This window comes from Lethenteron reissneri, unplaced genomic scaffold, assembly GCF_015708825.2.
Source record: "Lethenteron reissneri isolate LAM-NWPU_2019-01 unplaced genomic scaffold, ASM1570882v1 scaffold_1915, whole genome shotgun sequence".
Lineage (NCBI taxonomy): Eukaryota > Metazoa > Chordata > Hyperoartia > Petromyzontiformes > Petromyzontidae > Lethenteron > Lethenteron reissneri.
This window is the reverse complement of record NW_026891680.1, coordinates 27,184-53,144: the sequence shown is the minus strand read 5'-3', so window position 1 is coordinate 53,144 and position 25,961 is coordinate 27,184. Positions and strand designations below refer to the sequence as shown.

At 53.6% G+C, this 25,961-nt stretch overlaps 1 protein-coding gene across 2 annotated transcripts in view; it reads right to left on the bottom strand.

Annotated features, from left to right (window-relative positions):
* Positions 1–22,171, bottom strand: part of LOC133339574 (eosinophil peroxidase-like) — a 28,037-nt gene extending 5,866 nt beyond the window's left edge. The window contains exons 1-12 of one of the 2 annotated variants that reach the window (XM_061547684.1): positions 22,049–22,171; positions 20,468–20,651; positions 16,166–16,319; positions 13,565–13,731; positions 12,284–12,416; positions 10,966–11,095; positions 8,986–9,201; positions 7,435–7,798; positions 6,286–6,446; positions 4,745–5,003; positions 4,220–4,390; positions 848–1,085 (exon numbers count right to left, since the gene is read on the bottom strand). In XM_061547684.1, coding sequence (XP_061403668.1) covers positions 848–1,085; positions 4,220–4,390; positions 4,745–5,003; positions 6,286–6,446; positions 7,435–7,798; positions 8,986–9,201; positions 10,966–11,095; positions 12,284–12,416; positions 13,565–13,731; positions 16,166–16,319; positions 20,468–20,651; positions 22,049–22,111 — 2,240 coding nt within the window. In that variant the 5' untranslated portion in view covers positions 22,112–22,171. Of the gene's footprint in view, positions 1–847; positions 1,086–4,219; positions 4,391–4,744; positions 5,004–6,285; positions 6,447–7,434; positions 7,799–8,985; positions 9,202–10,965; positions 11,096–12,283; positions 12,417–13,564; positions 13,732–16,165; positions 16,320–20,467; positions 20,652–22,044 lie in introns of both variants that reach the window. The other variant, XM_061547685.1, reaches the window with a different exon arrangement.
* Between the last annotated feature and the right edge of the window lie 3,790 nt (positions 22,172–25,961).

Genomic DNA, 25,961 nt, shown 5'->3' with positions numbered 1-25,961 from the left:
CATCACCACCACAGCCATCTTCATCACCACCACCATCATCACCACCACAGCCACCATCACCACCACCATCACCACCACCACCATCACCACCAACATCACCACCACCAACATCATCACCACCATCATCATCACCACCACCAACATCATCACCACCACAGCCATCTTCATCACCACCACCACCGTCACCGTCATCACCACCACCAACATCATCACCAACATCACCACCACCAACATCATCACCAACATCACCACCACCATCACCACCACCAACATCACCGTCATCACCACCACCAACATCATCACCACCACAACCATCTTCATCACCACCACCACCGTCACCGTCATCACCACTGCCACCCATACCCACTCACCCACACCCCACACCCACTCACGCACACACCTACACAACCACTAACCCACACACACACCCACCCACACCCAATCACCCACACACCCACCCACACACCCACCCACCCACTCACGCACCCACCCACACCCACACACCCACCCACCCACTCACCCACCCACCCACCCACTCACCCACACCCACTCACCCACCCACCCACTCACCCACTCACCCACCCACCCACTCACCGACTCACCCACCCACCCACACCCCCACACACCACACCCACCCACCCACCCACCGATCTCCGTCGCGTATGAGCGCGAACTGTCGCGCCAGGAGGCAGGAGAACAGCGGCCCCACTCGTCCCCCACACTCACTCACTCACTCACCCACTCACCCACTCACCGACTCACCCACTCACCCACACACCCACCCACCCACTCACCCACACACCCACCCACCCACCCACACCCCCACACACCACACCCACCCACCCACCGGTCTCCGTCGCGTATGAGCGCGAACTGTCGTGCCAGGAGGCATGAGAACAGCGGCCCCACTCGTCCCCCCGGCACCGGCACCTCCAGGAGTCCCGCCAGCCACACGTCCACGTTATCGGCGCTGCCGTACAGCGCCAACACGCGGCCTGCCACCTCGCTGCTGTTCCACGCCGCCGCCAACTCGGCCTGAGTCTGCAGCACGGGGAGCCCGCAGAAGCTACGCCAAGAGTTGTAGCCTGGAGTGGCGGTGGTGGGGGTGGTGGGGAGAGCAGTGGGTGGGCAAAGGTAGGGTGGGAGCGGTGGGACAGCGGTTAGCAATGCATCGAGTTCCAATCTCAGCCACCGCCACCGCTAAGATCTGAGTGGCCACGTCGCTGATTGTTACGCGCTGACGCCTTTGGAGCTCGCAAAAGCTACGTCAAGCGTTGTAGCCTGGAGTGGTGGTGGTGGTGGGGAGAGCAGTGGGTGGGCAAAGGTGGGGTGGGAGCGGTGGGACAGCGGTTAGCAATGATCCGAGTTCCATTCCCACTCACGACCAATAACATCACCAACATCGATAATTGTTTTTTTACCCTTCTATTTGGCAACAAAACTGACACCTTTTTTTACAAGGAGTCATGTTTGCATAAACCACAATACCTGCAGCCATAATGCAAACAAAAAACATAACTCTGATAATCTATGCACTGTCCTTGAAGTTGAATGGTTAAACCCAGGATGGATCGTAGGCAGGCCAGCCTGAATGTTACTAACCAGCAAAGATGTTCGATTAGTGGGGTTCACGTTTGGCAAGCGTAGAGAAGGGAGTGCATGACCGTGGCCGAGAAGACCCGAAGCTTCGTGTGGAGCGACATTTCAGGTGGCTTCCACACAGCGTTACGCAAATGATGAAAAGATAATGCCACTCGACTGATTCGGAGTGTGACCTCTGCTCTCCAACTAGAGCCGGTCATGAGCACACTGCCCAGGTATGGGAAACTCTTCACTCTCTCCACAACTGCCCCATCACCAATTGGGAGTTGTGGGGGTGGAGTGTCCGATGGTACAAAATACCCTGGCAGGTGCTGAGTTTGGAGGGGCTGACGCTAAGGCCCCACCTCTTAGTGGCAAGCTCCAGGTTCAGCAGCAGCACCTTCAACTCGTCCTCAGAGTGAGCAGCAATAAGCAGATCATCAGCATACGTAATGTGGTTGAACCATAGGGAGCCATCCCTCGATGCACCCAGGCATCGATCAGCCTCCCATTTCATCTGTACCAGATTTAAATTCCTCCAATAGAGCTATGGAATGGTTCACAAACTCCGTGTTAAATAATGTGGGAGTCAGTAGACATCCCTGTTGCTCCTCCAAGGTGTACAGGGAATGGCTCTGATTCCCGGCCACGTAGTTTTACTCAGGCCCGTCCACCATCATGAAGGTCCTTAATGATTGTGAGCAGAGAACCAGGGACTCCGAAAGTACGAAGAACAACTCAGAGCCCAGGCCTACTGATGGTATCATAGGCCTTGACCAGGTCAATAGAGCAGAGATGGAGGTCCTGTTGAAATTCCCAACACCTCTGATGTAGCTGACGGAGAGAAAATATGGCGTCTGTGCAGGACCGCCCTTTCCTGAAACCACATTTGGGCTCCGCAAGCCTCTCCTCAGCGTGCCTGGCAAGGCGATGTTGAATAATCCTTGCCAGGACCTTTCCTGGTATACTGAAAAGCGAGATGCCCCTGTAGTTGTTACAATCCTGTGGAACCCGTCCAGTGGCCCAGACTGTTGTTATGATGTCGTGTAGGGCAGTCTGTGCACAAACGCCATCCTCCCTCCGCAGTTCACTTGGGAGATTATCTCTGCCCGGCATGACCTTGCATAGATGCGATGCTGGAACAGCGTGTTGGTAATTACAAGCCCAAGTCCAGCAGCTTCCTTCCGATGTTATTGAGCTGATCTGGCCCATGCCTTCCAATCACTCCTGCCCAGGTGCCAGCATCATGACCAACTCGGGCATTGAAGTCACTCAACAAGATGACTCTGTCCCGAGTGGCCACTTTAGCCAGCACCTGTGACAGGAGGTCATAGAAGACATCTGACTCATCGGCCTTGCCTGCATCCCTCCACTGCTGTTAGCCTTCGGTGGGGACATAAGTAACCACGACCACTCCTCGCCCCTGATTGATGGGAAGGCAAGCCAACAGTCACCTGGGGCTCAGAGCTTTTGACATTTTGACACGTCACCGCCATTCTCCCACACCCCCTTCATTCTTTTGTTCAAAAGAAGAGCCACTCCCTGTTGTTTGGCAGTCTCAGACCCCGAGTAGAGAACTGTCCAACCCTCATGGTGACTGGAACAAGAGCCAGACCTCCTGAATACCACAGAGATCCAGGCGGTACCGGTTCAGCTCCCGACAGAGGAGTGGCAGCCTCTCCTCCGCAGTGAGCGTTTGAACATTCCACGTGGCCACACGAAGTGGCTTTTTGTTGTTTCTGGAGGAGCCCCGAGGGTAAAGATTCAATCTCTTGGCTCCGCCAAATGGGGTTTGGCCAAGAGACGTCATAGACGCCTGTCCCCCCGGGGCCTCCGGCACAAGCTTAGTTCGTTTTTTTCCACGTAGTTTAGTGGTATTTAGGTTGCAAGTGGAGGGGTTACCAGCCCATAGCTCCCATCCAGAACCACCCGGACAGCAGGACAGACAGCCGGGCAGATGGAGAGACAGACAGTAGGAAAAACGGACACAAGGCCAGACAGACAGCAGGCCAGACGAACAGCTGGAGAGGCACGCACACAGCAAGCCACACAGACACTAGGCCAGACAAACAACAGGCCAGACAGACGGACACTAGGCCAGACAAACAACAGGCCAGACAAACGGACACTAGGCCAGACAGACAGACAGACAGCAGGTCAGACAGACATACAGACAGCAGGCCAGACAGACGGACACAAGGCCAGACAGACAAACAGCAGGCTAGACAGACAGACAGCAGGCCAGACAGACACTAGGCCAGACAGACAGACAGCCAGACCGACGGACACTAGGCCAGACAGATAGAAGGCCAGACAGACAGACAGCAGGCCAGACAGATGGACAGACAGCAGTCCAGACGAACAGTAGGAGAGGCACATAGCAGGCCACACAGACAGCAGGCCAGACAGACAGACAGACAGCACGCCAGACAGACAGCAGGCCAGACAGCAGGCCAGACAGCAGGCCAGACAGACAGACAGACAGCACGCCAGACAGACAGACAGACAGCAGGCCAGACAGCAGGCCAGACAGCAGGCCAGACAGACAGACATCACGCCAGACAGACAGACAGACAGCAGGCCAGACAGCAGGCCAGACAGCAGGCCAGACAGACGGACGGACGGAGGGCTGACTGACCAGGCAGTCCGTGGTCTCGGCCGCGCTGCATGTTGAGAGAGGCGAGGTCGAGGGCCAGGCGTCTCGTCAGAGCGAAGAGCTTCTCCCTCAGCTCGTCGGGCATCATCTCGTAGAGGGCGTTCTGCTTGGCCGGACTGCCGATGAGGCCCCGCAGGACCGGGTCCACTCCGCCTGCGGACGAGGAAGAGGAGGACGAGGGGGAGTATACTCCTGGTGAAGTCTGGAAGGGCGCACGAGTTTTGCCGCACACCACGGGCAACGAAGGTAGATCATTTGAAGCTGAGTCGACCTAGGGGAGGCCCAGGGCCGGTTCGGTGTTGTTGGCCGCGCGCGGGAAACGCACACACGCACACGCGCACATGCACACATACGACACTGACAGACACGCAACAAAAAACAAAGAATCTCCCATACAGCCTGCGGGTTCATAGCGCAGCGCTAACCACTTACACTACCGCTCCCCACACACACACACATGTGCCCATCACAAGCACAAGCACACACGCACACGCACGCCACCGTTACCTTCCTCGACGATCCTCCAGGGCGCCAGGAAGGCCTGGTGCAGGGCGAGGTTGGGGTAGCGGGGGTGCTCCTGGTAGTCCTCGCCGAGCCGCCGAAGCACCGGCTGCACGGTCACGTGTCCGAAGCGGAAGGCCGCCGTCGCGAAGACGTTGGAGATGCGGGGGTCGGCGCTGGAGTTGTAGCCGGAGTACGGCCCCAGCCAGGTGCTCGCCGCGGCCGGTCCGATCACCCGGGGCACGTAGTCGCGCCACGTGATGACCTGCGAGTTGGTGGTGGTGGTGGGGGGGTGGGGGTGGTGGTGGTTAGTTGTGGTGGGGTGGTGGTGGTGGTGATGGAGTGGTGGTGGAGTGGTGGTGGTGGTGAGGTGGTGGTGGGTGGTGGTGGTGGAGTGGTGGTGGTGGTGGTGGTGGGGTGGTGGTGGTGAGGTGGTGGGGGTGGTGGTGGTGGTGGTGGTGGGGGGGGTGATGGGGGTGTTGGTGGTGGTGGGGTGGTGGTAGTGGTGGTGGGAGTGGTGGTGGAGTGGTGGTGGTGGGAGGTTGGTGATATTGGTGGTGGGGTGGTGGTGGGGGAGTGGTGGTGGGGTGGTGGGGTGGGTGGTGATGGTGGGGGTGGTAGTGGGGGAGTGGTGGTGGTGGTGGTGGGGTGGTGGTGATGGTGGTGGTGGTGGGGGTGGTGGATAGTGGTGGAGTGGTGGTGGTGAGGTGGTGATGATGGAGCGGTGGTGGAGTGGTGGTGGTGAGGTGGTGGGGGGGTGGTGGTGGGGGGTTGATGGTGGGGGGAAGGGTGGGGGGGGGGTGGTTGATGTTGAGTCAACGTCCGGGGCGACGTCCGGGGCAAAACGTCGCTTCAGTCACTCAGTCCCCCAGTCTCTGAGTCACTCAGCCCCCAGTCACTCAGTCCCCCACTCAGTCCCTCAGTGAATCAGCCACCCAGTCCGTCCCACAGACACCCAGTCACTCAGTCACTCAGCCCCCCAGTCTCTGAGTCACTCAGCCCCCCAGTCACCCAGTCCCCCACTCAGTCCCCCAGTGAATCAGCCACCCAGTCCGTCCCACAGACACTCAGTCACTCAGTCACTCAGCCCCCCAGTCTCTGAGTCACTCAGCCCCCCAGTCAACCAGTCCCCCAGTCTCTGAGTCACTCAGCCCCCCAGTCACCCAGTCCCCACTCAGTCCCCCAGTCACTCAGCCCCCCAGTCTCTGAGTCACTCAGCCCCCCATTCACCCAGTCCCCCAGTCACTCAGTCCCCCAGTGAATCAGTCCGCCAGTCTGTCCCCCAGACACTCAGTCACTCAGCCCCCCAGTCACTCAGCCCCCCAGTCACTCAGCTCCCCAGTCACTCAGCTCCCCAGTCACTCAGCCCCCCAGTCACTCAGCCCCCCAGTCACTCAGCCCCCCAGTCACTGAGTCACTCAGCCCCCAGTCACTCAGCCCCCCAGTCTCTGAGTCACTCAGCCCCCAGTCCCCCAGTCACTCAGTCACTCAGCCCCCCGGTCTCTGAGTCACTCAGCCCCCCAGTCACTCAGCCCCCCCCCCCTTACCTGCATGTAGGAGGCGACAATCCTGCGCGTCTCGTAGTAGACGGAGTCGCTCCCCCAGTGGGGGTTGAGTTCCCGCAGGGCGCGGGCCACTCGGTTGTGCTCGCGAAGGAACACGGCGTGGAACGCCAACAGGGCGTTGTTCTCGTTGGTGCGAACCTCGCCTGCAGCGGAACCGTCGTAGGCATCGTCATCATCGGCATCATCATCGTCAGCATCGTCATCATCGGCATCATCATCGTAGTCATCATCGTCATCATCGTCGTCATCGGCATCATCATCGGCAGCAGCATCGTCATCATCATCATCGCCATCATCATCGTCATCATCATCATCGTCATCATCATCGGCATCATCATCATCGGCATCATCATCGGCAGCAGCATCGTCATCATCTCAGGCATGATCGTCGTCATCGGCATCGTCATCATCATCATCATCGGCATCGTCATCATCGTCGTCATCATCGGCATCATCATCGGCATCATCATCGTCATCATCATCATCATCGTCGTCATCATCGCAGGCATGATCGTCATCATCGGCATCGTCATCAGCAGTAGCATCGTCATCATCAGCAACATCGGCAGCATCGTCGTCTTCATCATCGTCGTCATCATCATCGTCGTCAGCAGGCATCTTCATCGTAGGGCAGCAGCGAGCATCAATCAGCACCACCATCCCAACGCCACCACCATCCCAACACCACTCCACCACCACCACACCACCACCACCACACCACCATCCCAACACCACTCCACCACCACACCACCACCACCACACTACTACACCAACACCATCCTACCATTACCCCACCACCACCACACCACCCTACCCCCACCACTCCACCACACCACATCACCCCCCACCACCTCCCACCACCCACACCACCACTCCACCACACTAACTACTACCACACCACCCTACCCCCCCACAACCCCCCCACAACCCCCCACAACCCCCCACCACTCCCCACCACCCACACCACCCTATCCCCCACCACCCACACCACCACTCAACCCCACTCCACCCACACCACACACCCCCCCAACCCGACCCCCCCCCCTCCCCCACCCCCACCCCACCCTCCCCACCCCCCCCCACCCCACTCTCCCCCAACCACCCACCCCCCCACCACCAACCACAACCCACCAGCAAGAAAGCACGGCACCCCCTCTCCGACGAGCGCGTTGTCGCGATTCAGCGCGCAGGCGCTGACCCCCGTGCCCTCCACGAAGGGCAGGAGGCTGAACGCTCCGTCCGAGTAGTTGCCGTTCACCCGCAACTCCCCGTCCGCCCCCCGAAGGGTCAGGGCCACGGCTCGGCTGCTGCCGTATACCTGCCCGGCGTCCACGAAGGACGTGAGGCCGTTGAGCTGCTCACGACGTCGACTTCCCACGTTCCCGGCGAGGCCGAAGACGGCGGCCCGGTCGCCCGTGCCGCAAACGGGCGACGAGCGAAAGAAGGGGAGGCAGGCGTCCACCGTGTTGTTGATGCGCGTGTCGTTGGCTGGGACCTGTGGTTTTTGGGGGGGGTGGGAGAGTGGGGGGGCGGTGGTGGTGGTAGGGTGGTGGTGGGTGGTGATGGTGGTGGTGTGGTGGTGGTGAGGTGGTGGTGGTGGTGTGGTGGTGGTGGTGGTGGGGTGGTGGTGGTGGTGGAGGTGGAGCGGTGGTGGTGGTGGAGGTGGAGCGGTGGTGGTGTTGAGGACGTGGTGTGGTAGTGGTGGTGGTGGTGGAGCGGTGGTGGTGGTGTAGCGGTGGTGGAGCGGTGGTGGAGCGGTGGTAGTGGAGCGGTGGTGGTGGTGTAGCGGTGGTGGGGTAGTGGTGGTGGTGGTGGAGGTGGAGGTGGAGCGGTGGTGGTGGAGCGGTGGTGGTGAGGAGATGGTAGTGTGGTGGTGGTGGTTGTGTAGCGGTGGTGGTGTAGCGGTGGTGGTGTTGAGGAGGTGGTGGTGGTGGGTGGGTGAAGACAGAAGACGCTGTGAGTTTGGTGGAGAGCGAGGGACGTTGAACCAGCAGTTCCACCCTCACGTAGACATTGGCCCAATGGCTACCAGAGGATCCAACCGCGTTCTTCCTTCCAAAGGTTCCAATTGCATACCAACGTTCACCCATCATTCGCCCCAACGTCGCCCCAACGTCGCCCAACGTTCGCCCAACGTTGCCTCAATGTTCGCTCAACATTAACCCATCGTTCGCCAATTGTTGCCCCATCGTTGCTCTGACGTTCGCCCAACGTTGCCTCAACGTTCGCTCAACGTTCGCTAATTGTCGCCCCAATGTCGCCCCAACGTCGCCCCAACGTTCGCCCAACGTTGCCTCAATGTTCGCTCAACGTTCACCCAATGTTGCCTCAACGTTCGCTCAACGTTCGCTAACGTTGCCTCAATATTCGCCCATCGTTCGCCAATCGTCGCCGCAACGTTGCCCAAACGTCCGCCCAACGTCACCTCAATGTTCGCCCATCGTTCGCCAATCGTCGCCCCAACGTTGCTCCGACGTTCGCCCAACGTTCGCCCAACGTTCCCCCAACGTCGCCCCAACGTCCGCCCAACCTTCAGAACCAACCTAGCCTCAACCTCCCCCCCCCATCAACAAATCGTCCAGCGTCACCCAACGACGTCCGTTTGAACGTCGCCCGTCCGCCCGACGTCGCCTCAACGTTCCCCCAACGTTGCCTCAACGTTCGCCCGACGTTCGCCCCCACCTTGATGGGGAAGCATGGCTCCCGGCGGTCGCACGAGGTGGCACAGTCGAGCCCCCCGGCGAAGGTGCGGAGGCTGGGGCTCTGCGGGGTGAGGTCTGTGTCGTGAGCCGTCCACTGGCCCCACTGCACGAAGGCGTGCGACAGAGACGCCTCGTCGGCTCGCGACGAAGCGTCGCCCGCCACCAGGCGCACGATCTCGTTGGACACCACGCGGACCTGTTGGTGGTGGTGGGGGGTGGTGGGGTGGTGGTGGGGTGGGGTTGTGGGGTAGGTGGTGGGGTGGTGGGGTGGGTGTGGTGGGGTTGTGTGGGTGGTGTAGGTGGGGTTGGTGGGATGGTGGGTGGGTGGTGTGGATGGTGGGGTGTGGGTGGTGTGTGGGTGTTGGTGTTGGTGTGTGTGGTGTGGTGGGGGGTGGTGTGGGGTGGTGGGGTGTGGTGTTGTGGGGTGGTGTGTGGTGGGGTTGTGGGTATGGTGGGTGTGGTTGTGCGGTTGGGTGTGGGGTGGAGTGGGTGGTGTGAGTGGTGTAGGTGTGGGGTGTGGGTTGGTGTGTGTTGTGTGGTGTGGGTGGTGTGGTGTTGTGGTTGGTGTGTGGGTGTGGAGTGGGTGGTGTTGTGGTGTGGGGTGGGTGGTGTGGTTGGTGTGGTGTGGTTGGGAGTGGTGTGGTGTGATGTGGGTGGTGTGTGGTGTGTTGGTGTAGTGTGTGGGTGTGATCGGTGTGGGTGCGGTGTGGGTTGGTGTGCAGGGAAAGAAGGGAGGGAGGGTGGGAGGAAGGGTAGGGAGATGTGGGGGGGGGGGGGGAGGACCAACGTTGACCCAACGTCTCACAAAGGTGCGCATGAAACAAAGACAAAGGTCCCCCGTGTAGCCTCTAGCAGGCTGTAGGGGCAAGTGCTGTTGGTGGTAGCGAGTCGCAGCAGCAGTGTCTGTGAAGGTAGACACAGACAAAGGTCCCCCGTGTAGCCTCTGACAGGGCTGTAGGGGCAAGTGGCTGTGAGCGAGCAGCACCTATGAAGGCTGCCGGCACTGTGGCACACACAGAGGGGGTGGGTGGCCAGCACCACGCCCGGCCGCCTTTGTCTCTCCCCCAGTGGCGATGTTCACTACACTGACCAGGTAACTCATTTGGGGCTGTGTGTGTGGGTGCGTGTGTGTGTAGGTGTGTGTGTGCGAGCGTGTGTGTGTGTGTACGTGAGTGTGCATGTGTATGTGTGTAGGTGAATGTGCGTGTGTTCGCGTGTGTGTGTGTAGGCGTGTGTGTGTAGGTGAGTGTGTGTGCGTGTAGATGTGTGTGTGCGTGTGTGTGTAGGCGTGTCTGTGTGTATAGGCGTGTGTGTGTAGGTGAGTGTGTGTGCGTGTGTGTGCGTGTAGGTGTGTGTGTGCGTGCGTGTAGGTGTGTGTGTGTAGGGGTGTATATAGGCGTGTGTGTGTAGGTGTGTGTATAGGCGTGTGTGTGTGCGTAGGTGAGTGTGTGTGTAGGTGAGTGTGTGTACGTGTGTGTGCGTGTGTGTGTGTAGGTGTGTGTGTGTAGGTGTGTGTGTGTGTATAGGCGTGTGTGTGTGTGTAGGTGTGTGTGTGTGTATAGGCGTGTGTGTGTGTGTAGGTGAGTGTGTGTACGTGTGTGTGTGTAGGTGTGTGTGTGTATAGGCGTGTGTGCGCTGGGGAGCGGTAGTGTAGTAGTTAGCGCTGCGCTGCGCTACGAACCTGGAGACCCGGGTTCGATTCCCGCTCACGGCCAACACCAGTGACGATTATCTGAACCGGTCCCGGGCCTCCCCTAGGTCGACTCTGCCTCAAACGAGTACCTGGTGCGGTATGTAGTAAACATCGCCACTGGGGAGACAAAGGCGGTCGGGCGTGGTGCTGGCCACCCACCCCCTCGTGTACCGTTCCAACCTTGATAGGCGCTCGCTAACAGCACTTGCCCCTACAGTCCGTTAAGGCTACACGGGGGATCTTTATCTTTGTGCGCTGTCGACTGACCGGGGGCAGCTTGTATCCGTTGTGGAGCTTCTCCTCGTCCCAGCCGCGTGGCAGCGAGGCGTTGTCGTCATACTCCGCCGGGAGCCACCGCACGAAACCCACGTTGGCAGCACCCAGACGCGGGTTGCCTCTACGGGGTGGAGGGGGGGGGGTGATGGTGATGATGGTGGTGCTGCACTTGCCCCTACAGTCTGCTAGAGGCTACACGGGGGACCTTTGTCTGTGTCTACCTTCACAGACCCTGAAAGCTTCCTTGAAGAGCTTTGGATTCGACCTTAAAAGCTGGGAATCCCTAGCACAGGACCGACCTGCCTGAAGAAGAAAAGTACAGGACGGTGCAATCCTCTGTGAGAGTAGGAGACGCTCCTGTGCCATCTTGAAGAGGCAGCAGCTCAAATCTACCAAGGAAGGATGTGTGGCTGCACCTCAGAGCTCTACATCCTCCCTGACCTGTCCAGTGTGCCACAGGGAATTCCGGGCTCGGATTGGCCTCTTCAGCCATCTGCGCACTCATCAAAACCCAACATAATGACAAACGTGCCTTGGTCATCATCAACTTTGATGGACGAACAATAGAGAGATGGTGGTGTGATGGTAGTCCGGCAAAAAACAACCGACTACCTCCTCGTGGTGCCGGACGGGCAACGCTGTGACGGGCAGTGCCGTGGTGGGAGGAGGGACACTTTTGATTGGCCCTTTCTCTTCATGGCGTTTGTGACCACCATGGTGATGTTTATGATGTTGATGTTGATGATGATATTGATGGTGACGTTGATGATGTTGATGACGGTGATGGTGATGTTGATGATGGTGATGTTGATATTGATGGTGATGTTGATGATGTTGATGACGGTGATGTTGATGATGTTGATGGTGGTGTTGATGATGTTGTTGATGATGGTGATGTTGATGATGGTGGTGTTGGTGGTGATGTTGATGATGGTGATGTTGATGATGATGATGGTGTTGATGATGTTGATGACGGTGATGTTGATGATGATGATGTTGATGGTGATGTTGATGATGGTGATGTTGATGATGGTGATGTTGATGATGGTGATGTTGATGATGATATTGATGGTGATGTTTACGTTGATATTGATGTTGATCTTGATGATGTTGATGACGGTGATATTGATGTTGATGGTGGTGTTGATGATGTTGTTGATGATGGTGTTGATGGTGATGTTGATGGTGATGATAGTGATGTTGATGATGTTGATGATGGTGATGTTGACGGTGTTGATGATGTTGATGATGATGTTGTTGATGATGTTGATGATGTTGATATTGATGTTGATATTGATGTTGATGTTACCGGTTGTTGCACTCCGAGTTGTGTGCCTGGTATTTGTCGCTGAAGCAATCGGAGGAGCATCGCGGTATCTGTAGCTGAGCACCACAGCCGGTGACGCGCTCTATCGTGGCCAGGTCCTGGGCACTCAGGAAGTCTGCGGCGATAGGGGAAGACCAACGGAGACATCGATTAGAAGCAACCGCTACAGGCTAACGCTGCTACTCGTACTAATAATAATGATCAGTATTACTATACGCCGTGATGCACTGTGATTAGCATCAATGTGCCGGTGACGCGCTCTATCGTGGCCAGGTCCTGGGGACTCAGGAAGTCTGCGGCGATAGGGGAAGACCAACGGAGACATCGATTGGAAACAACCGCTACAGGCTAAACGCTCCTCCTCAAGCTAATGATAACACTGGTCAACAACAACAAAAACATTTTTTTCTGGCCTGGACTTTTGCAGCTGTTCTAGACTAATTTCAGGGTGCTGATTCCAAATCTGATCTCAGATTTGCTCCATCACATCTCATTTTTATGCTGTCGGCATACCCCATTTTCATTGATTTTACCCGAAATTAACTCTGTCACTTATGATTGCAAGTTGTTGCGAGTCAGTGACTGCTTTAGTGTTAAAATACGGTGCTGTGTTTTTAGGATAGTGTGTTTATAATATAATTTTATGTAGATATCCACATTTATTTAATATTTTTCTTCTGCAGCTTTTATTGAAAATACAATATTTGATATCTCAAAAAACCTGATGTGATGGACAAAAACTGATGCCAGATTTGGAATCGGCACCCCAAAATTACCTTAAAACTGTGTGGAATAAACCTTATGCCAGAAAAAGTGTGTTGACCAGTTGTAAAATTATTATTAGTATATGCCGTGATGCATTCAGCCAGCAGCGGATAGAGCCCCCCTCCCCACCTCCCCCTCCCTCCCTCCCCCCAACCCCCTCCCCCACCCCCTCCCCCACCCTTCCCTCCCCTCTCCCCCCACCCCCTTCCTCCCCCTCCCCCACCCCCTCCACCCTCCCCCGACCCCCTCCCCCTCCCCCTCCCTCCCCCCACCCCCTTCCCCTCCCCCCTTCCCCTCTCCCTCTCTCCCCGCTCCCCCCACCCCCGACCCCCTCACCCACCCCCACCCCCTTCCCTCCCCCCTCCCATCTCCCCTGCCCTCCCCCGCCCCCACCCCCCCCCACCCCCACCCCTCCCCCCTCCCCCTCCCCCCCCCCCACCCCCTCCCCCCACCCCCACCCCCTCCCCTCCCCCCCCACCCCCACCCCCTCCCCCCTACCGGTGCCGTGGAGGTCCCTCCTGGCGCGACGTGGGAGTAGGAGGCTCAGGGTGACGTCAAGAGCCTCGGCGGCTCTCACGGCCGTGCGGGTGGCGCCCGCCGGCTGCTTGAAGAAGGCCAGAAGGTCCGAGGGGGACGCGTCGCGGGTCGCCAGGCGGCTCTTCACTCTGGGGGGGTGGTGGGGGTGGGGGGCAGAGGTAATGGGTGGGTGGGTTGGGTGGGTGGTGGGTGGTGGTGGGGTAGTGGGTGGGTGAGTGAGTGGGTGGGTGGGTGGGGTTGTGGGTGAGTGGGTGGGTTGGGTGGGTGGTGGGGTGGTGGTGGGTGGGTGAGTGGGTGAGTGGGTGAGTGGGTGGGTGAGTGGGTTGGGTGGGTGGGGGGCAGAGGAAATGGGTGGGTGGGTTGGGTGGGTGGTGGTGGGGGGCAGAGGCAATGGGTGGGTGGGTTAGGTGGGTGGTGGTGGGGTAGTGGGTGGGTGAGTGGGTGGGTTGGGTGGGTGGTGGTGGGGGGCAGAGGCAATGGGTGGGTTGGGTGGGTGGGTGGGGGGCAGAGGCAATGGGTGGGTGGGTTGGGTGGGTGGGGGGCAGAGGCAATGCGTGGGTGGGGTGGGTGGGTGGGTGGTGGGGGGCAGAGGCAATAGGTGGGTGGGTTGGGTGGGTGGGGGGCAGAGGCAATGGGTGGGTGGGTTGGGTGGGTGGTGGGGGGGCAGAGGCAATGGGTGGGTGGTGGTGGGTGGGTGAATGGGTAGATGGGTGGTGGTGGGGTAGTGGGTGGGTGAGTGGGTGGATGGGTGGGGTGGGTGGTGGTGGGGGCAGAGGCAATGGGTGGGTGGTGGTGGGGTGGTGGGGGGCAGAGGCAATGGGTGGGTGGGTTGGGTGCGTTGAGTGGTGGGGTGGTGGGGGGCAGAGGCAATGGGTGGGTGGGTTGGGTGGGTGGTGGGGGGCAGAGGCAATGGGTGGGTGGGTTGGGTGGGTGGTGTTGGGGTGGTGGGTGGGTTGGTGGTGGATTGAGTGGGTGGGTGGTGGGTGGGTGGGTGGGTGAGTGGGTGGGTGGGTTGGGTGGGTGGTGGTTGGGTGGGTGGGTGGGTGAGTGGGTGAGTGGGTCAGTGGGTGGGTGAGTGGGTGGGTTGGTGGGGTGGTGGGTGGATGGGTGGGTGGGTGGTGGTGGGTGGGTGAGTGGGTGGTGGTGGGGGTGGTGGTGGGTGGGTTGGTGGGTTGGTGGGTGAGTGAGTGAGTGGGGTGGGTGGTGGGGATGGTGTTGGGGATGGTGGTGGTCGTGGGGATGGTGGTGGTAGTTGTGGTGTTGGGTGGTGCTCGTGGGCATGGTGGTTATTTGGTGGTGGTGGTGGTGGTGGAGGTGGTGGTGGCGGTGGCGGTGGTGGTGGTAGTAGTGGTGGCGGTGGTGGCTTTGTCTACTAAAGTCAAACAAAGTTTTACACAAGAATACGACGATAAATCACCGCAGTTCACGACGCCCTGAGCCTCACACATCAATCTCCCTCCCCAGCCTGCATTTCACACATTGTGTACATACCGCACCCTAGGGATGAGTGCGCATCTCTCTCTCTCTCTCTTAGACACACACTGCCCAGGTATGGGAAACTCTCCACTCTCTCCACAACTGCCCCATCATCAATTGGAAGTTGTGGGGGTGGAGTGCCCGATGGTACAAAATGCCCAGGCAGATGCTTAGTTTTGGTGGGGCTGATAGTAAGGCCCTACCGCTTAGTGGCAAGCTCCAGGTTCAGCAGCAGTGCCTCCAACTCCTCCTCTGAGTGAGCAGCAATTACCAGATCATCGGCATACATAACGTGGTTGACCAATAGGGAGCCATCCCTGGACCGCACCCGGGCATCGATCAGCCTCCCATTGTATATGTACAGCTATTGAAGGCTTCACGAACTACGTGGCCGAAATGGATGTTAAATAATGTGGGTGCCAGAGGACATCCCTGTCGCACTCTAAGGTGTACAGGGAATGGTTCTTACTCCCGGCCACGTAGTTTTACCTGGGCTCGTTCACCATCATGAAGGTCCTTAATGATCGTGTGCAGAGGGTCATGGACTCCGAAAGCATGAAGAACAACCCATAGCCCAGGCCTACTGATGGTATCATAGGCCTTGACCAGGTCAATAAAGCAGAGATGCAGGTCTTGTTGGAATTCTCTACACCTCTGCTGTAGCAGACGGACATAAAATATGGCATCCGTGCAGGACCACCCTTTCCTGAAACAGCATTGGGGCTCCGCAAGCCCCTCCTCAGCGTGCCTGGCAAGGCGATGTTTAATAATTCTATATTTGAAGCTTTCGTGACTGCAAGGATTCATACTCTTAGTTCTTTCGGTAAAGTCACGTAGGTAAAAAATGAAATTAAAATTAATAAAAAAATAATAAAAATCATGATTTTAAAAATCATGATTTTAAAAATCATGATTTTATTATTTTATTTGTTATTAATTTAAATTTCCTTGCCAGGACCTTTCCCGGCACACTGAGGAGTGAGACGCCCCTGTAGTTGTTACAGTCTGTGCGCTACACCACGCCACACTACACCACACAACACTACACTCACACCACACTCACACCACACCACACTCACACCATACCTGTCACGTGAGTATTTGTAGGCTCCGTTGACCGTAGCCATCGCCTCGTGCAGCACGGAGCGGAGGAGACGCTCGTTTGCCTGGCTGTGACTCCGATGCCCCATCTCCTCCTGCACCTCATCCTGCACCTCCACATCCTCTACCTCCTCCAGCCCTGGGGAGACACGGTCAGAGTTCGACAGCGTCCCATCTCTCTGTGTGTGTGTGTGTCTGTGTGTCTGTCTCACAGCAAGTTGACACAGTAGGGGGCACAGGTGGTGCATCAGCCAGTCATCTCGGTCATCTCGGTCAGTCGGCCTCTGTGGAGGAGGCTCGTGAAGGACGCTGCTACTGGGCAGTTGGAGGCAGTCGCCCTCCAACAACAACGGAGGGCGGAGGAGCAACGCTCACAACAACGAGCGGAGTGCCGGGTGGCTAAAGCACAGCAAGTTGGCACAGTAGGGGGCACAGGTGGTGCATCAGCCAGTCATCTCGGTCATCTCGGTCAGTCGGCCTCTGTGGAGGAGGCTCGTGAAGGACGCTGCTACTGGGCAGTTGGAGGCAGTCGCCCTCCAACAACAACGGAGGGCGGAGGAGTGACGCTCACAACAACGAGCGGAGCGCCGGGTGGTTAAAGCACAGCAAGTTGGCACAGTAGGGGGCACAGGTGGTGCATCAGCCAGTCATCTCGGTCATCTCGGTCAGTCGACCCGTGGCACCTGCTGGGTCTGCCCCGTGACCTCCTGCCAGCGGGCGTTCGACACTTCACGTGGCCTCAAAGTGCACATGGCCTGGCACAAGCGTCGTGGTGACGTCACCGCCACTTAGTGGCGAATGGCGGTTGTTGTTGTTTGTGTCTCTAGGGGGAGCGGTGGGTGTAGTGGTTAGCGCTACGCTGCGCTCAATTCCCGCTCACGGCCAACACCACCGGTGACGATTATCTGAACCGATCCTGGGCATCCCCTAGGTCGACTCAGCCTCAAATGAGTACCTGGTGTAGCGGTGTGTAAACATCGCCGCTGGGGAGACAAAGGCGGTCGGGCGTGGTGCTGGCTTTCATAGGTGCTCGCCAACAGCACTTGCCCCTACAGTCTGCTAAGGCTATATGGGGGATCTTTGTCTGTGTGTCTGGAGATGATCGATGGGGCGGTATTGGGGGTCGAGAATCGATTTTCCTCTTCTGTCTGGCAATAAACAGCTCTGTTACGATGTTAAAACACCAAACTGAATTTTTTTTTACGAGGAATCATGTCTGCATTAAGCACAATAACTTGTGGTCAGAATGCAAACAAAAAACATGCTCTCAAAATAAATGGCATTGTCTTTGAAACTGATTGGTCCACACCAGAGACAGCTTTCTTTAGAGTCTATGGATCTCTGTGTGATGAGTCTGTGGATCTCTGGTGTGAGTGTGGTGTGGTGTGAGTGTGGTGTGGTGTGAGTGTGGTGTGGTGTGAGTGTGGTGTGGTGTGAGTGTGGTGTGGTGTGAGTGTGGTGTGGTGTGAGTGTAGTGTGGTGTAGTGTGGTGTAGTGTGGTGAGTCTATGGCTCTCTGTGTGATGAGTCTATGGGTCTCTGTGTGGTGAGTCTATGGCTCTCTGTGTGGTGAGTCTATGGGTCTCTGTGTGATGAGTCTATGGCTCTCTGTGTGATGAGTCTATGGCTCTCTGTGTGATTAGTCTATGGGTCTCTGTGTGATGAGTCTATGGCTCTCTGTGTGATGAGTCTATGGCTCTCTGTGTTATTAGTCTATGGGTCTCTGTGTGGTGAGTCTATGGCTCTCTGTGTGATGAGTCTATGACTCTCTGTGTGATGAGTCTATGGGTCTCTGTGTGGTGAGTCTATGGCTCTCTGTGTGATGAGTCTATGGCTCTCTGTGTGATGAGTCTATGACTCTCTGTGTGGTGAGTCTATGGGTCTCTGTGTGATGAGTCTATGGCTCTCTGTGTGATGAGTCTATGGCTCTCTGTGTGATGAGTCTATGACTCTCTGTGTGGTGAGTCTATGGGTCTCTGTGTGATGAGTCTATGGCTCTCTGTGTGATGAGTCTATGACTCTCTATGTGATGAGTCTATGGGTCTCTGTGTGATTAGTCTATGGCTCTCTGTGTGGTGAGTCTATGGCTCTCTGTGTGATGAGTCTATGGCTCTCTGTGTGGTGAGTTTATGGCTCTCTGTGTGATGAGTCTATGACTCTCTGTGTGGTGAGTCTATGGGTCTCTGTGTGATGAGTCTATGGCTCTCTGTGTGGTGAGTCTATGGCTCTCTGTGTGATGAGTCTATGGCTCTCTGTGTGGTGAGTCTATGGCTCTCTGTGTGATGAGTCTATGGCTCTCTGTGTGATGAGTCTATGGGTCTCTGTGTGATGAGTCTATGGCTCTCTGTGTGGTGAGTCTATGGCTCTCTGTGTGATGAGTCTATGGCTCTCTGTGTGGTGAGTCTATGGCTCTCTGTGTGATGAGTCTATGGCTCTCTGTGTGGTGAGTCTATGGCTCTCTGTGTGATGAGTCTATGGCTCTCTGTGTGAACAACAACAACGACAATGATACTATTCTATATTGTTACCAATCTATATAATTACTATGCTATACTATTTCTCTTCTAGATTATTCTGCGTAATCAAATCTACTTTCGGATTCGTCATTCTTGAGCACGCCAGTATTCAATGAACATTGGCAAAGTAATCGATGAACATCGCCAAAGTAATCGATTGTAAATTTCCACTCAAAACTTTCGTGACTGCAGAGAATTCGGTAAAAACAAAGATACATAACGAATTAATCGTTTAATTTCTATTAGTCGTGTTAGGTTTGTATTTTTTATCTAAGTGATAATGAAATTATGTATATTAAAAAATATTTTGTTTTATTTTTTTTTAATATCTAAGTGATAATTAAAATTAGATATGTAAAAAAAATTATATTATTGTTTTTTTTTTCTAAGTGATGATCAAAATTAGATATATTGAAATATATATTAGTTTTTTTTATATCTAAGTAATAATCAAAATTAGATATGTAAAAAAATTATATTATTTTTTTCATTATTTTCTTTATTGTGTATCTAAGTGAAAATCAAAAATATATATTTTAAAATAGATATAATATTATTTTTATTTTATTTCTTTTATTTTTTAAGTGATAATCAAAATTATATATATTAAAAATAGATATTTCTAGTATTTTGTTTCTTTTATTTTCTAAGCGATAATAAAATGTATATATTTGAAAATAGATGTTGTTATTTTTTATCATTTTATTTCTTTTATTTTCTAAGTGATAATAAAAATGACATATTTAAAAAAATATTATTTTTATTATTATTTTATTTTATTGTATATCTAAGTGATAATCTAAATTATATATTTGAAAATAGATATATTTTTTATCATTTTTTATCTTTTATTTTCCAAGTGATAAGGAAAATTACGTATTTAAAAAGAGATATTATTTTTAGCATTTTATTTATTTTATTTTCTAAGTGATAATCAGAATATATATTTAAAAAATAGATATAATTTTGATAAAAAGTTTTCTTTCATTTTATATAGACGTGATAATAAAAATAATATATATATGTAAAAAAATCTCTTTTTAATTTATTTCATTGCATTTTCAATCCACGTGTCTTGACGGAAAGAATCGCAGAATATGAATTGCTGCAGTCACGAAAGTTTAAAGTTCAAAAGTTAATGTAATATTACGTCGTGACATCGTCTCGGCTGACAACATCAGCGAGGCTGCGTGCTCACGCAGGGCTTGGCCGTCTGCCCTGGGCCCGCGGGCATGGGGGGCGAGAGGGTGGGGGGGGTGATTGTGTGTGTGTGTGTGGGGGGGGGGGTGATTGTGTGTGTGTGGGGGGGGTGATTGTGTGTGTGTGTGATTGTGTGTGTGGTTGTGTGTGTGGTTGTGTGTGTGAGTGTGTGTGATTGTGTATGTGAGTGTGTGTGTGATTGTGTGTGTTGTGGTTGTGTATGTCATTGTGTAATTGATTGTGTATGTGATTGTGTGTGATTGTGTATGTGATTGTGTATGTGATTGTGTGTGATTGTGTTATGTGATTGTGTATGTGATTGTGTATGTGATTGTGTGTGATTGTGTATGTGATTGTGTGTGTGTGTGGTTGTGTGTATGTGATTGTGTGTGATTGTGTATGTGATTGTGTATGTGATTGTGTATGTGATTGTGTGTGATTGTGTATGTGATTGTGTGTGTATGTAGTTGTGTGTGTGTCTGTGTGTGTGTGATTGTATGTGTGATTGTGTGGTTGTGTGTGTGGTTGTGTGTGTGTGTGTTGTTGTGTGTGTCCACGGAATCTGCGCTCACCTCGTATTTGAGATGAACCGACGATTTCCGTGGCCATGAGAACCACCGTCAGCATCACCATCAGCAGCCTCAGCAGATGATGGTGATGGCGATGGTGGTGATGGTGTTGATGGTGCTGCATCCTCGCTGTCACGTGAAGATAACTACCGGTTCTTGCAGGAAGAGTTCGAGTCGTTGAGTCGACCTAGCGAGAGGACCCCAGGACCGGTTCAAGATCATCGTCACCGGTGTTAACCGCTGCACCACCACTCCTTGCGCGCGCCTCGCCTGCCCGCTCATTAAACTCACCCACTCACTCACTCAACCACTCACTCGCCTACTCACTCACCTACTCACTCACCTACTCACTCAACCACCCACTCAACCACCCACTCAACCACGCACTCATTCACTCACCCACTCACTCACCCACTCACTCACCCACTCACTCACCCACTCACCCACTCTCTGACTCACCCACTCACTCACTCACCCACTCTCTGACTCACCCACTTACTCACTCAACCATTTACTCAACCACTCACTCACCTACTCACTCACCTACTCACTCACCTACTCACTCAACCACCCACTCATTCACTCACCCACTCACTCACCCACTCACACAAACACCCACTCACTCACCCACTCACTCACTCACCCACTCACCCACTCACTCAACCACTCACTCACCCACTCAATCACCTACTCACTCAACCACCCACTCATTCACTCACCCACTCACTCACCCACTCACACAAACACCCACTCACTTGCCCACTCACCCACTCACTCACTCACCCACTCACTCAACCACTCACTCACCCAGCGCAGTTCGGCGCTAACCACTGCGCCACCGCTCCCCCCGAAGACACACAGAAAAACAAAGTTCTCCCGTGTAGCCCGAGCGAACGTTTGGGGCAAGTGCTGTTAGCGAGTAGCAGCACACATGAAGGCTACAGGCTTTGTGGCACACACAGTGACGGCGGTGGTGATGATGGTGGTGGTGGTGATGGTGGTGATGGTGATGATGGTGGTTGTCGTGGTAATGACGGTGGTGATGGTGGTGGTGGTGATGGTGGTAACAATGATGATGGTTGCGGTGATGATGATGGTGGTGTTGGTGATGATGATGTTAGTGATGATGGTGGTAATGGTGGTGGTAGTGATGATGGTGGTTGTCGTGGTGATGGTAATAATGGTGGTGATGGTGGTGATGATGGTGGTGATGGTGGTGATGGTGGTAACAATGATGATGGTTGCGGTGATGATGATGGTAGTGATGATGGTAACAATGATAATGGTTGCGGTGATGATAATGATGGTGATGATGATGGTGATGATGGTGGCTGTGATGATGATGGTGATGATGGTGATGATGGTAACAATGATGATGGTGATGATGGTGATGATGGTAACGATGATTGTGATGATGGTAACAATGATGATTATGGTGATGATGATGTTAACAATGATGACGATTATGGTGTGATGATGATGGTGATGATGATGGTAACAATGATGGTGATGGTGATGATGGTGATGATGGTGATGGTAACAACAATGATGATGATGGTGGTCCATGTTGAAACACTCACTCACTTTTCGTGTCTCTCGCCAGGTCTCCACTGGCCGTGTTTGAAACCTCTGGCAAAAACTTCGCATTTATAGACGACTTTACACACGTGTGTGTGGGCGTGTGTGTGTGAAGGTGTGTGTGTGTATATATTGGCGTGTGTGTGTGTGTGTAGGTGTGTGTGTGTGGGCGTGTATTTGTGTATGTGTGTGTGTACGTGTGTAGGCGTGTGGGTGTGTGTGTGTGGGCGTATTTTATGTCCGTCTGCTACAGCAAAGGTGTAGGGATTTCCCACAAGACCTACATCTCTGCTTTATTGACCTGGTCAAGGCCTATGAAGTCATCAATAGGTCTGGGCTCTGGGTTGTTCTTTGTGCTTTCGGAGTCCCTGACCCTCTGCTCACGATCATTAAGGACCTTTATGATGGTGAGCGGGCCCGGGTAAAACTACGTGGCCGGGAGTCAGAGCAATTTCCTGTACACCTTGGGGTGCGACAGGGATGTCCTCTGGCTCCCACATTATTTAACATTTATTTTGACCGCGTAGTTCGTGAAGCCTTCAATAGCTGTACCGGAGGAATTTCCATCTGGTACAGATACAATGGGACGCTGATCGATGCCCGGGTACGGTCAAGGGATGGCTCCCTATTGCTCAACCACGTTATGTATGCCGATGATCTGGTCCATTTCTGCTCACTCAGAGGAGGAGTTGGAGGCACTGCTGCTGAAACTGGAGCATGCCACTAAGAGGTGGGGCCTTACCATCAGCCCCACCAAAACGAAGCACCTGCCTGGGTATTTTGTACCATCGGACACTCCACCCCCACAACTCCCAATCGGTGATGGGGCAGTTGTGGAGAGAGTGGAGAGTTTCCCATACCTGGGCAGTGTGCTCATGACCGGCTCCGGTTTAACAGCAGATATCTCACTCCGAATCAGTGAGGTGCTCACAATTCCTTGAAATATCTGGGCAAAGTCCCGTCGGTGAGCTTCTCCGGCAGGCAAGGCTGCGTTGGCTGGGTCATGTAGCCCGCATGCCCAGCCACCGCATGCCTAAACAGCTTTTGTTCGGCAGGATCGAGGGGGCTAGACGGGCGCGGCACGGGCTGGAGAAGAGATGGAGCGATGTGGTACAGGAGGACGTGGAGCTGAGTGGACTTGCCGATGACTGGTACCAGCGGTGTCAAGATCGGCCTCAGTGGAGGAGGCTCGTGAAGGACGCTACTGGGCAGTTGGAGGCAGTCGCCCTCCAACAACAACGGAGGGCGGAGGAGCGACGCTCACAACAACGAGCGGAGCGCCGGGTGGCTAAAGCACAGCAAGTTGGCACAGTAGGGGGCACAGGTGGTGCATCAGCCAGTCATCTCGGTCATCTCGGTCAGTCGACCAGTGGCACCTGGGTCTGCCCCGTGACCTCCTGCCAGCGGGCTTTCGACACTTCACGTGGCCTCAAGGTGCACTTGGCCTGGCACAAGCATCGTGGTGACGTCACCGCCACTTAGTGGCGAATGGCGGTTGTTGTTGTGTGTCTGTATATGTGTGTAGGTGTGTGTCAGTGTGTGTGTGTCTGTATGTCTGTGTGTGTCAGTGTGTCAGTGTGTGTGTGTCTGTGTGTCTGTGTATGTGTGTCTGTGTGTGTTGTCTGTGTGTGTTGTGTATGTGTGTCTGTGTGTGTGTTGTCTGTGTGTGTTGTGTGTGTGTGTCTGTGTGTGTGTTGTCTGTGTGTGTTTCTGTATGTCTGTGTGTGTCAGTGTGTCAGTGTGTGTGTCTGTGTGTGTGTCTGTGTATGTGTGTCAGTGTGTGTATGTCTGTGTATGTGTCTATGTATGTGTGTCAGTGTGTGTGTGTGTCTGTGTGTGTGTCTGTGTGTGTGTCCGTGTGTGTGTTGTCGGTGTGCTGTGTGGGGAGACAAACTCGCCCTCTGTGCGTGCCTTCGAAGTAGGGCTGAACGATTTAATCGATTTCAAATCGATTAATCGTTTTAATTCATCGATTTCAAATCGAATAATCGCAATTTGAAACAACGCGATTAGCAAATCACAAAGGCTGCGAGTTTTTTTGCGATTTCAAAAGCCGTGTTACTTTCTTATTGTAAATGTTTTATTAAATTATTGTTATAACTTCATTTAATCAACTTAACAATTGTTTCGGTAAAGTCACCGTGTAGGTAAAACATTCAAATTAAAAAATATATAATGGTATAATAATAATAACGGAGTGGTAGCTCTTGCAATCTTTCATTCACTTGATACAGCTGTCGTGGCTGTGACGGTTCCACCTGAAGACGGAAGCTTGTGTTGCCTCCGAAACGTCGTGATTTTTTTTTACTTTTATTAATTTTAATATTTTACCTACCTGGTGACTTCACCGAAAAAACCTAGGAATATGAATCCTTGCAGTCACGAAATCTTCACATCTAGAGTTAACAATTGTTCTATGTCCGATTGTTCGGTTTCGATTAAAACATTTTCATAAGTGCACTTCGGAAGCAATTCACACCCTCCAAGTTCACATCCTTGCATTAGAATATGAAAGAGCGGTTCAAATTTAGCTGGCGTCACGTACTAATGCTCCATCACACAACATAATCGATATTGAACTGAAGTTTGTCTTCAATCGCTTTAATCGCGAAGCAGATCGCCGACGGCAATATCCGTTGGGAGAATAAAAAAATAAAAAATAAACTTTTCACCAAATCGAAGTCGCTACCGACCACAACACTTGACCCATTGCAAGTCAGAGGCTATACCGGCTGCAGGGTGACCCTTTGTCTTTATGGGGGAATCACCTGTATGGAACATCCTGGACCCCCACCCGCACGCACCCAGGTGAGAGGAGCGGGGGGTGTCCAAATCCTTTCAAGTGGCGAGCAAATTCTCTTTGAGATGAGAAACACGTGGGGGAGGGAGGGAGGTGAGTTTCTATGGCTCTTCAGGATGTCATCTTGTTCGTTGTGAGAATGTTTGTGTGTGTGTGTCTGTGTGTTTGTGTGTTTGTGTGTGTGTGTTTGTGTGTTTGTGTGTGTATGTTTGTGTGTTTGTGTGTGTATGTCCGTGTGTTTGTGTGTGTTTGTGTGTGTCTGTCTGTGTGTGTGTCTTTGTGTGTCTGTGTGCGTGTCTGTGTGTTTGTGTGTGTTCGTGTGTCTGTGTGTGTATGTCTGTGTGTGTCTTTGTGTGTCTGTGTGTGTCTGTGTGTGTTTGTGTGTCTGTGTGTGTATGTCTGTGTGTGTTTGTGTGTGTCTGTGTGTGTTTGTGTGTGTATGTCTGTGTGTGTGTCTTTGTGTGTCTGTGTGCGTGTCTGTGTGTTTGTGTGTGATTGTGTGTCTGTGTGTGTATGTCTGTGTGTGTGTCTTTGTGTGTGTTTGTGTGTGTCTGTGTGTGTTTGTGTGTATGTCTGTGTGTGTGTCTTTGTGTGTCTGTGTGCGTGTCTGTGTGTTTGTGTGTGATTGTGTGTCTGTGTGTGTCTGTGTGTGTGTCTTTGTGTGTCTGTGTGTGTATGTCTGTGTGTGTGTCTGTGTGTGTGTGTTTGTGTGTGTGTCTGTGTGTGTGTCTGTGTGTGTTTGTGTGTGTGTCTTTGTGTGTCTGTGTGCGTGTCTGTGTGTTTGTGTGTGTTTGTGTGTGTCTGTATGTGTGTCTTTGTGTGTTTGTGTGTGTTTGTGCGTGTCTGTGTGTGTCTGTATGTGTATGTCTGTGTGTGTGTCTTTGTGTGTCTGTGTGTGTCTGTGTGTGTATGTGTCTGTTTGTGTGTGTGTCTGTGTGTGTTTGTGTGTGTTTGTGTGTGTCTGTGTGTGTTTGTGTGTGTATGTCTGTGTGTCTTTGTGTGTCTGTGTGCGTGTCTGTGTGTTTGTGTGTGTGTGTGTCTGTGTGTGTATGTCTGTGTGTGTGTCTTTGTGTGTGTGTTCGCGCTTGTGTGTGTTGGGGTACTCTTGCGAAATGTGGA